This window comes from Pygocentrus nattereri, chromosome 23 (assembly GCF_015220715.1).
Source record: "Pygocentrus nattereri isolate fPygNat1 chromosome 23, fPygNat1.pri, whole genome shotgun sequence".
Lineage (NCBI taxonomy): Eukaryota > Metazoa > Chordata > Actinopteri > Characiformes > Serrasalmidae > Pygocentrus > Pygocentrus nattereri.
The window spans coordinates 1155117-1166235 of NC_051233.1; the positions used below are offsets into that span (position 1 = coordinate 1155117).

The 11119-nt window shown below is 42.0% G+C and overlaps 1 protein-coding gene across 1 annotated transcript; it reads right to left on the reverse strand.

The window, feature by feature from the left end:
* Window positions 1-5828: 5828 nt before the first annotated feature.
* LOC108411997 (transmembrane 4 L6 family member 1-like) lies at window positions 5829-10863 on the reverse strand. Its single transcript, XM_017683833.1, has 4 exons — window positions 10477-10863; window positions 8341-8406; window positions 6837-6973; window positions 5829-6698 (listed from the first exon to the last, which is right to left on the reverse strand). The coding sequence occupies exons 1-4, from the start codon at window positions 10651-10653 to the stop codon at window positions 6521-6523; spliced, it is 558 nt and encodes a 185-aa protein (XP_017539322.1). The 5' UTR covers window positions 10654-10863; the 3' UTR covers window positions 5829-6520.
* Between the last annotated feature and the right edge of the window lie 256 nt (window positions 10864-11119).

Here is an 11119-nt window from a genome sequence, read left to right on the forward strand (position 1 = left end):
CATTAGTGATCTATGATCAAGCAGCGCTGCAGTGGAGGTGAAGTTCCCCCATCAGAAAAGCTCTTCTGTGAAGCTGTGAGTAAAGTAGGTTTCATAGTTTTGATCCTCATGTGTCTCTTTCAGCAGCAGCACAGTGACAGCAGGAATCACATCCGAGGTTGACGCACCTGAGGAGCTCGCACTTCCAGTTTTTCCGTCTTGTTGGAGTCTTTTGATTGGCTGGTTGAGCTGTAGCTGAATGTCCTCTAAAGCCAGACAGACACTGTGTGATTTTAGAAATCTTGTTCTTTGGTGACTCACATTACGTTTGAATAGACTATCGTGTTTAGACAAAGCTACGATTTATAGATTCACACTATGAAACACGCCATCTGACTGACCTGCTACGGAAAACGCAGCCTCTACAGATGCTCTGTCTACGGACCATTATCAATAAAGCTGATTCATTCAGAATAACTGAGTACTGAGCAAACATGCTGAGACACTGAGCAGCATTGCTAACACTGAGCACTGACGATAAAAACAGGTGCTGATGTTCACGGTAGGATAGTTCGTTCTCTCCGACTGTGATGGAGTCAGTAACTCTTTTCAGAGTGAACAGATCCTCCTTTGTTAGCGCAGCAGCTACATTCGGCTAACACCACACGGTACCAGCTTGTGTTGGAATGTTGGTATAGGTACATTTTTATGAGTATGAGTAAATAGCAATAGCAATACCAGTTTCAGAATATATGCATCCTCATTCATTATTATTATTATTATTATTATTATCAGGAGTAGTAGCATTGGTAGTACAGAACTACATGCGGAAACATCAATATTGGTATTGATGGATCCTTAATTGTTATTATTATTAGTAGTAGTAGTAGTAATAGCAGTAGTAGTAGTAATAGTAGTTGTGGTAGTGTCTCATATATATATATATATATATATATATATATATATATACACTCCAGAGATTGTATGTTTGTTATTACTGTAGATCTTTGATCTAAGAGACTGTATTTGTGATGAGGTTAGATTTAAGATCTTCTGGCTGTAGGAAGGAGAGAGTCTAACTGAAACTCCATATTAATACACATGTTTTTGGAATGTGACATCCAGCAAGCTCATACAGGTGTGATGGTCAGGTGTTCTCATACTTTTGGCCCTATAGTGTATGCGTGGGTGCTTTGTGTGTGGGGTGGTCTGTTATGGCTGGTGACACATCTTTTAGTACTGTATGTCGTAGTGCTCATAGTGAGGGCCACACCTGACACTGATGAATTCCTTACTGAAGTTAATGTTTAACTGACCCCTCCAAACTGAGGAAGGACTGTCTACGACTTCTACAGAGCAGCTCTAAGTTACTGATTAGCTCAGCTACACCCATAAATAACACACACAAACATGCCACACTCACACTCTACTGGACATGTAGCGCTTTGAAAAAGTCAGAGACCCCGCATTTGTTTAATTTCCACTCAAAACGGTCATTAAGTGCGAGTTTTAAGCCTCATGAAAAACCATGTTTAAATGAAAATGACACAGAATCCTAATCACCTAAGTCTGCTGTCAGCTGTGTGAGTGTTCAGTGTGTCACTCTTTAGCTTTGTTACAGCTTCCATTCTTTTCTCCTGCCTGAGAAATGAATTTGTGCTGAATGGCTGATTTGGCTGTTCATCAAACTAGAAATGTGCATCTTCTGGAGGAAACCACAAAGTGGTCGAGCAGATTAAATGGTTCCCACTTCCTGCTAGGTTGTTGCTAGGTGGTTACTATGGTATCCCCGGTGGTTGCTAAGATGTTGCTAGGCAGTTACTTTGGTGTCCCCTGTGGCTGCCATAGTGTATGAGATGTTTCTTAAGTCATTTATAGGGAGTCACTAAATGGTAGCTACGTGTTGTTTAAAAGGAATGGGACTCTATGGGAGGAACGAGGGATGAAAAAATGACACGTAGAGGAGTGCAGGTCAGGATGGCTGTGGATTAGAGCTTGAAGACCTGCCTTAAGTGAGGACATGCATTTTGGTGTCTGTCGGGCAAAGAAGTAATGGAGCCGAAAATGAATGGGAGTCTATGGGAGGAACGAGGGATGGAAAAAAGACAAACGGATGAGTGCAGGTCAGAACAACTGTGCTCAGGGGCCTGCCCTGACATAGTGTATGTGAAACGGTGTTGTTTGGTCAGGCAGAAATTCAGTAGATTTCTCACCCCATTCATTCTCTATGGGAAAAACCTCTGCTAAATTCCATTGCGACAGGGAAACGGTGCATCTGATCAAAAAGCCATATACAAGCATGCCTCACACAGTCAGACTGGACAGTGTGGAGTTGGAGCGGTGTTGATATCTCAAACTGTGGGACGAGTTACGCAGCAAAAAATAAGGACAATAAAAAGTAAAGAACAATCATAACCATCATAATAAATGAAGGGGTTGTATGTTGATTCTGTGTATGCTGTGGATGAGATAAGCTCGAAAAGTACGCCAAACACATCTGAGGTCAAATAAGAGTCCCTACAGTGTTGCAGTGAAGTGTGAGCACAACAGCAGAGGAGTGAGTTCAGCACCTGTTCAGTAATCAAACACAGACAATGACAGGAGTAAATACAATACTTCATAACAGTCACTGTGTTCCTGCTGTGTGGATTAGAGGTTTACAGCTATGTGCTCGGCTGTGCCTGGCACCACACGCCCAGCCCCTTCCTGCCTGACCAACAAACTCACACTCCCTTTACCATCATACACTCACTATATACTGTAAAGTATTACATACTGTGCTGTGCAAAAACCAGAGACCCTTCATTTATTACATTTCCACTCAAAACAGACATTAAGTAAAAGTTATTAAGGAAGATAAGTGAAATAAGTTTCCATAACAGTTAAAAAACTGATTAAAAGCTCCAGAGAAAATGTGGCTCCTAACAACCACCTGGAAGAGCTGGTCGACCCCAAAACTGCCCCCGTCAGATAAACAGCACTGAAAGCTTTGATCTCTGAGAGAGAGGAGAAGATCAAGCTGCTTCAGATCTGAAAACATCCACAGGTGTTTCCGTCCATCCTTCCACTGTGAGAAGACCACTCAGCGATGTGGGTCTGAAAGGACGTGTAGCTGATCAAGAAGAACCTCACTGAGAAAAGGAGACGGACACATCAAACAAAGAAGCTGAACGATGGACTGACCGCCCCAGAGTCCAGACCTCAGCACCACTGAATAAGTTTGATTACTTCAGAAAATCATCAACCAACTTCTCAGACTGAGCTTTGGAGGCGTGTCTGGAGATTCTTAGAGGAACCGAAAGTGAGGATCCTGAGCAGAAAGGAAGCTGGAATGAAGGGAGAGAGAGACTCATTGACATCAACACTAATTTATACACTCCACTCTCTTTAAAATATTCTTCTATGGTTCTTTAGTAAAGACAATGGTTCTATGTAGAACCATGGACACTCAAAGAACCCTTTGCGTGCTTGATTAGCTCTTTGCATGGTGAAACTGTTCTTCAGACATAAAAGATTGGATGTCAAACAATTTTCTGCTACTTAACTCAGATAAAACAGAGGTCCTGCTTCTTGGTTCAAAATTAGCCAGAAACAAACTTATTAACTCAACACTAAAACTTAACAATCTCTCAGTTTCATCAAGCTCATCTGTTAAAAGTCTTGGTGTCATGATAGACGCTGATCTGTTCTTCAATGCACCTATAACTAATATCACTAGAACAGCCGTCCTGCATCTCCACAATATCGCTAAATTAAGAAATGCATGATCTCTACAGGATGCAGAAAAGCTAGCTCATGCTTTTATTACTTCAAGGCTGGACACTGTAATGCCCTGCTGTCTGGACGTCCCAGCAAAAGCCTCAACAAGCTTCAGCTGGTCCAGAACGCTGCAGCCAGAGTTTCACAAGAGCCAGAAAGTTTGACCAGGTCAGCCCAGTTTTATCAGCCCTGCACTGGTTACCAGTTAAATTTCACACTGATTATAAAATCCTATTACTGACCTGTAAAGCTCTAAACGGACTCGCCCCTCAGTACCTGAGTGACCTTCTCTCCCACTATGAACCAACACGCCTACTTAGATCACAAGGTGCTGCTCACTACTGGTACCTAGAACTAATAAAGCTCCATCAGGGGGCGGAGCTTCTCATACAGAGCCCCCCAGCTCTGGAATAATCTTCCTGTTAATGTTCGGGACTCAGACTCAGCCTCAGTCTTTAAGTCTAGGCTAAAAACTTATTTGTATAGTGGAGCCTTTGGTGATTAGTCTCCCTGTCAGATCTGGACCTGCTGGAGTCTCTGCTGCTCTGTTATACTGTAATCTGTGGTCAGCCACTCTTTACAGAACTGACTCTGTGTTCTTCTTTCCTTTCTCTGCCGAGCTGATCAGCTGCCCATCCTGTGCGTCTGATGCTGTTGCCTCTACTGCCTTGATTGGTGCCGCTGCTCACCAGCCTTCTGGACCGGTTTGACCACCACTGAGCTTCTTGCTGTACAGCGCTGTGCAGTCCTCACCCTCAGATCTTCTCTTTCCCCACTTTACTATAAAACTTCATACTAATAATGTTTGTTATCTGGTGTTGACCTCAGGAGGACGGGTTCCCCTTCTGAGTCTTGGTTCCTCTCAAGGTTTCTTCCTCTTTTAGGGAGTTTTTCCTTGCCACCGCCGCTGGCGACGCTCATGGGGGCTCGGACCCGGATTTTCTTTCTTCTTTTCTCTTCTCTCTGTAACACTGATTGTTCTGTAAAGCTGCTTTGTGACAACACCTGGTGTAAAAAGCGCCGTATAAATACATTTTGCTTGCTTGCTTCAGATTGATGGAGAATGTGCTGTAGATGGTTCTTCATAGCAGAACCCTCCATCAATCTGAAAAATCACCTCACCATGCAGAGAACCATTTAAGCATGTAAGCGGGTATTTGAGTGTTCATGGTCCTTTATAGAACCATTCTCTATACTGAAGAACCCTTGAAGAACCGGTAATGGTCTTTAGGATGGATTTTAAAGTTCTTATACTAGTTTTTAAAGCTCTGTATGCCTCACTGACTGTTTATGTTCCTGCATGTGGTCTTAGATCTGCAGATACTCACCTTAAGCAAATCTCTGCTGTAAATTACAGAAAACATAAAAAGACCTTTTCTGCTGTCTAAACTTGTTTTTTCCCTCATTTTATTGTTTGTATTTTTTTATTTGTTACTACTTGATTGCTGCTACTCTGAAACGTACTCTATAAATAATATTGCTATTATTAGTATTTGTATTAGTAATTGTTACTCCTACTACCACTACTACTACTACAACTATTAATACTCATACTACTACTACTACTACTACTACTACTACTACAACCACTTATAATAATAATTAATAATAGTAATAATTCCTGTATTCTAATGTTTTTCATCTCCAGCTAAAGTTCGACAGATTTACAAAACTTAACTGTCGTTTTGTTTTGTGGCCTGAATGTTTGAGCGAAACGTGCTGAGTTCCAGCTCTGAGGGGTTTCTAACTTTGTATTTGTCGCCATCTAGTGGCGAAACAGTGGCGCTACAAAAGCAACATCCACCATCGCGCTTTGCGTCTGTCCTTAGCACAAAAACACAAAGAGAACCTCAAACTAACCAACATACACAGACCGGTCTTCACCACAGCAACACAAAAACAGACACGAATGTCTTCAAAATGCAGCAGCCAAAGTGAACTATAATCTCGATTTAGCATAACGCTAATTAGGCTATTCCGGCTGCTGTATTACCTAAATATCCATGAATATTCACATTTTCTCTGTAGCTTCTGTGCTAATAACAAAAACATAGAGAACTGAAACCATATAAACCAGATACAAAATGAGCTCAAACATACAGAACTGCTCCTCATATATTTCACATTATTTTAGTAACACTGTACAGTTAAATAATGGATAAAAACACAGCATTCAGAACAGGACAGTGTAAATTTAACAGGTAAATAATGTTGCATTAAAGTCACAACAACACTCATTAAACCCCAAAAGTAAAGCAGACTAATTATGAAGCTGCGGTGCGGTTTTTATTGGGAAAGTATTGGACTAATAGCAGAATCTGTCCACCAGTGAGCAAATCTCACTGACGTGCACATTTTGTCCAGAAGTTGAATTTTGCTGATTGGGCATTTTCTGAATGACCATTGAAATCATTTGGGTTAAAAGCATTAGAAACCAGTAGTTTCCTGTGGAACACCTTAAGATCCCATTAGGAAACCATCAAGTGAATCTGGAATCAGAACACCTGATAAACCATTAGAGTCCTGTACACTATAATACCAAACCATCAGATTAATAAAGAATACCGTTATTGTAATGTTTATTTGATGTTTGTTAATGATGTCTATTGTTTGTTTATATGAAAATAGAATACAATTTGATAAATATAAAGCTCTAGACGGAAACTTGTCAGCTCCCACTTCTTCGGTTATTGTGTCATAAAGCAGAGCGTATGCGATGCAGGTTTTTTGGCGGTATGTGATGGCATTGACATGCTTTTAAGGCTTTTTCGGGTGTCTGCCTTCATATGTTGGCTCCACAGATGCAGCCAACAAGGCCATTAATCATCTGGCATAAACACAGGACGAGCTCCAGGCTGCTGACCACCACCAGTGTGACGAACAAACCCACGTTGAGCTCCACCACGTTTTTCGGCTCTGTGCATGTGCTCCACTTGTCTATCTGAGTCAGATACTCAGAACTGAGAGAAGAGAGTGAGAGGGAAAAGAGGCGTTCAGTTCTGAAATCAATGGTATTTATACCTCTATTTTCATCAACAGTAGCGAAGACGTGTGTGTTGACTGTCTCGGTCTCTAAGGACACACTTTGTTTTTCTTACCTGCCCTTAAAAGGTCTTCCCCAGTTAAGCGATGCATATTTGCAGTAGGGTCCGTTTACCAGTCCTAACATGGCCACTACGAAACTGTAGAGGGCGCCAGCTGCACCAAGTGCTGCAAAGGCGATGGACAGGAACATCTACAACACAAGAAGAGGAACTTTGAACATAGTAAAGTAAAGGTGTTTCCTCTATTGGGAATATCAGACTTCTGCAGCCTTTGGGGAAAAAGGAACAGACCTGGGTGATCTCACCTCCTGTGTAACAGATCTTATCAATTTTATGAGAACATGATTGTCCCTACAGGAACATGGGGTGCTTCCTTAACAACAAGCCAAGGATTACCAATAACAACCCTCCTTGTAAAAAACGCGCCTTTGTGGAAGGAGAAGGGGCAGGAGGCCAAGCTTGTTCAGGTCAATTTGTGGTCCAGAAAGATCTCAAAGCAAAGGTCCAGCATATCGCTGTTGTCAGAACAAAAACTTGTATCTCCAAAATGGTAATTTTACACAAGAAGGAAAAAACATAATCTACTCTTAATGTAAGTCAATGGAACCAGAAGTCATTTTGGGCCGTTTCTTTTGGTCCATTCTTCATGAAATTTGCACACAATGTAAAGGACAATAGGTATTTTCATATTATGTCAAAAACTGAAAAATGACCAAAATGGAGATACAAGGTTTTGTTGCGACAGCAGCAATGTGTTGCTCCAAAATGTGTTCAGTGTAAATGGTGCTTTCACAGATGTGCAGGTTACCACTACCCCCCCACCAAAACACACCCACCCACAACATGACAGATGGTGGATTTTGAACTTTATACTGGTAACAACCTGAATAGTCATTTTCTTCTTTGGCCCAGGGAACAGATGTTTCCATGAACTATCTGAAAGGTCGACTCGAGGGACCACAATGCATGTTTCCACCGAGCATCAGTCCACTTCGGATGAGCTCGGACCCAAAGAAGTCGGCAGTGTTTCTGAATGTTGCTGATCTGAGATATTCACTATGCAGAGTAAAGTCTTACTCTGTATTTGAGGACGCAGTGACCGGCGAGGGGGAAAAGTGGTGTTGGTGCATCTCTAGCCATCATGAGCACATATTTACAAAGAACAAAGAAGCAGATGAAAAATTCAATATCTACTGCTCTGGTTTAAAAACAGGCCAATTTGGGTTTATAAATCACTGCTTTCTGTTTTCTTTGCATTTCACACGCTGTCTCAGCTTCTTTGGAGCTGGTTTGCACAGCCACACCCTCAAATGTGTTGGGAAACAATTATTCACATACTTTTTGTCTCCATCTCCATGAAAACACTTTAGTATATGAGCATATCGGAACAATTCTCTCTCTGTCTATTGTGTGGTCCTATGTTCCGATGCCATGTGATGGCTGAGCATGTGAGGCAGAGCATCATCCAAACAGATTACATGCAGACAAAAGGGATTTAGGGCGACTGTCTTCTGTAGTGTGCACTAAGGAGTGAGCATGAAGTTCAATTGACACTCACCCCACAGCGGTTAGCACAGCATCCCTGCCTTAAAGTCAGATGCACGAAGAGGGCCAGGACTAAAACCTGAGAAAAAAAGTGAGAGAGATTAAAAACTGTGAAAAAAATGTAGTCAAATTTTAGATTTAGACGTAAAATAAAGGTTCCGTTGATCCAGGGTATTTTTTTACCCCCAGAACATTTATGAAGGTTGACAGTAACTCAGTACCCACCCTTCCTTCCTCCACATTCACTTCATAACCATTCTAAGAATGACGGTCATTCCCTGGACACAGTGTAAACAGGCTGAGTTATTGGCAGCTTGTAGGAGAGAGAAACAGATCTGCTGCCAGCTCAGTGGAGTTTAAAGGGGCAGGTAACATTTTGAGCCTCTGCAAACTGTATGGCATTAAAATGTGACTGGCAAGATGTACTAAGCAGACTGACCGACGGACACTGAGGAAATCATTAAGGACTGACCATCACGCCGGAAACCCTTCATTCTTCATTCAGTCCACATCGGAGACTCGTGTGAAACGGCGTCAGAGAGTTTCCAGCTGCTGAAGCTGCTGCAGCTGGTTTGGAAAGCAGTGATGAAGATAACGGAGCGTTTAGATATGAAACATAATATTATGACCACATCCTTGTCCACTTTATCAGCTCCACTGACCGTATAGCTGCACTCTGTAGTTCTATAGTTACCCTGTTCTTCAGTGGTCAGGACCCCCATGGACCCTCACAGAGCAGGTACGGTTTGGGTGGTGGATCATTCTCAGCACTGCAGTGACACTGACGTGGTGGTGGTGGTGTGTTAACGTGTGTTGTGCTGGTGTGAGTGGATCAGACAGCAGTGCTGCTGGAGTTTGCATGTTCTCCCCGTGTCTGTGTGGGTTTCCTCCAGGTACTCCGGCTTCCTCCCGCAGTCCGAGCCAGTTGGACATGCTAAATTGCCCCTAGGTGTGAGTCTGTCTGTCTGCTGGGATAGGCTCCAGTACCCCCGCGCCCCAGAAGGTGAAGCGGCTTAGTGTGCGTGAGAAACAAAAACTATCAAAACGAAAGAACTCCTGAAGACAAAACTTCAGGTTTAGTTTTTTCAGTGTGCGAACGAGAGTTTCTGTGTTTGGTCTTTAAGGAACGCTGGAGCCGAGCTGAGCTCAGCCTACTGTGGCGTTTTACTCTCATCAGACGCCTCGTCGTAATATTAAAACCAAACCAAACCAGAAGTGAACTAAACCTATTCTTCAGAAGGTAAAAGACAAAGCTCGGACAATTAACGCACCTCTAAAAACAAACTGAAATCCAAAAACGAAATGTAAATAAAAAGCACTGAAAATTACGGTAAGAACTACAATAAACCTGCTCACGAGGCGTCAAACAGGTTCTAGATATTAAATGTACTCATCATTTCATTGGAGAGAGCTCAGAAATGTTAATGAGGAGGAAGCTAAAGTTCCATTTCCGTAACTTTACCGATGTCAGTCGAACGCAGCAAGTCGCTGCTGTCGGAACAAAACCTCGCATCTCCAAAACGATGACTTTACAGGAGAGGGAAAAAACCTACTCTACTTTTAATGTAAGTCAATGGAACCAGAAGTCTTTCCTCATCATTTTAGGTCATTTCTTTTAGTCCACTCATCATGAAATTTACACACAATGTAAGGAGTAACAAATATTTTCAAAGTAAATAAAAAACTGAAAAAACTACAAAAATGGAGATACGAGTTTTTCTTCCGGCAGCAGCGATATGACGTATTTATATAATGCACTGCTGGGTGATGTAGTGAGAAAACGCTGATGAGCAAAACATGAAAACGAATAAAGATGATATAAACATAAATTCTTTCAAACTTATGCAGCTGAGAGATAAAATTCTGATATATTTCTACAAACAACATCTTCAGCTTTGGTGTAATTCCCAATTAAACGCGGCACTAAACACTTAATTATGTTCATAAACGTTTTTAAAAGTTTTTACACCAAAAATGAAAAATCTGTATGACTGGTCTGATCTACTTTTCCAGATAAAAGTTGGATAAAACTTCATGAGAACAGCTCCCGTCTATCATCGAGCTGCCAAACGAAAATAACGAGTTCATTACAGCTTTTCTGAATATTTTTAGCTTCTAATTAAATAAGAATTATTTTAGAAAAGCTCACCATGACTCCCCCTCCAACCACACCCCCCATGTACTTCACTTCTGGGGTGAGACGGTCATCCTTCACGTATTTAACTGACCAGTCGGGGAAGAACAGAAGAACATTACAGACCATGGAGATGAAGGCCAGAGGATACAATGATCCGGCGATGAAGCGTGAACACTTTGCAGTGCACATCCTGACAGGAGACGCTCCGCAGTGGATGGGAAGACCGAAAGTGGGCCAAAGAGGGAATGCAGAAAGGGTCCAGACCCAATGATCACACACAAAACTTCTGATCCTCAAAGGTTCCTCTGAGGTTCTCCTGCTTATCCCCTCCTTATGTGTCTTCCTAGAGCAGCTGTGACCATGAGGTCAGACCAAATAATTTAGATTGAACGTAAGATAGACAGAGTCAGTGTTGGAGGCGAGGCCAGACATTTTTCCAGGGAGTGGAAAAAATGTTAACGTACTGCCCACCAATTACAGAAAACTGAAACGAGTGAGCAGCTGAGAGCATGAGAGTTAAACTCTTAGGAGGTTTTCCAGCAGTATCAGAAACACAGTGCTGTGTAAAAGTCACAGACCCCTTTATTTACCCAGCTTCCAGGCATATTGACCATTAAGGACAAGTTACTCTTTCCCAGTATCGGAATAAAGCAGA

Excerpts from the sequence above, each read along its gene's own strand:
- LOC108411997 (XM_017683833.1), bottom strand. The coding sequence starts at position 10,653 with ATGTGCACTGCAAAGTGTTCACGCTTCATCGCCGGATCATTGTATCCT. Across the intron at positions 6,974-8,340 it reads GCTGTGCTAACCGCTGTGGG|ATGTTCCTGTCCATCGCCTT; the intron begins GTGAGTGTCAAT and ends CTTGTGTTGTAG. Across the intron at positions 6,699-6,836 it reads GGAAGACCTTTTAAGGGCAG|TTCTGAGTATCTGACTCAGA; the intron begins GTAAGAAAAACA and ends CTCTTCTCTCAG.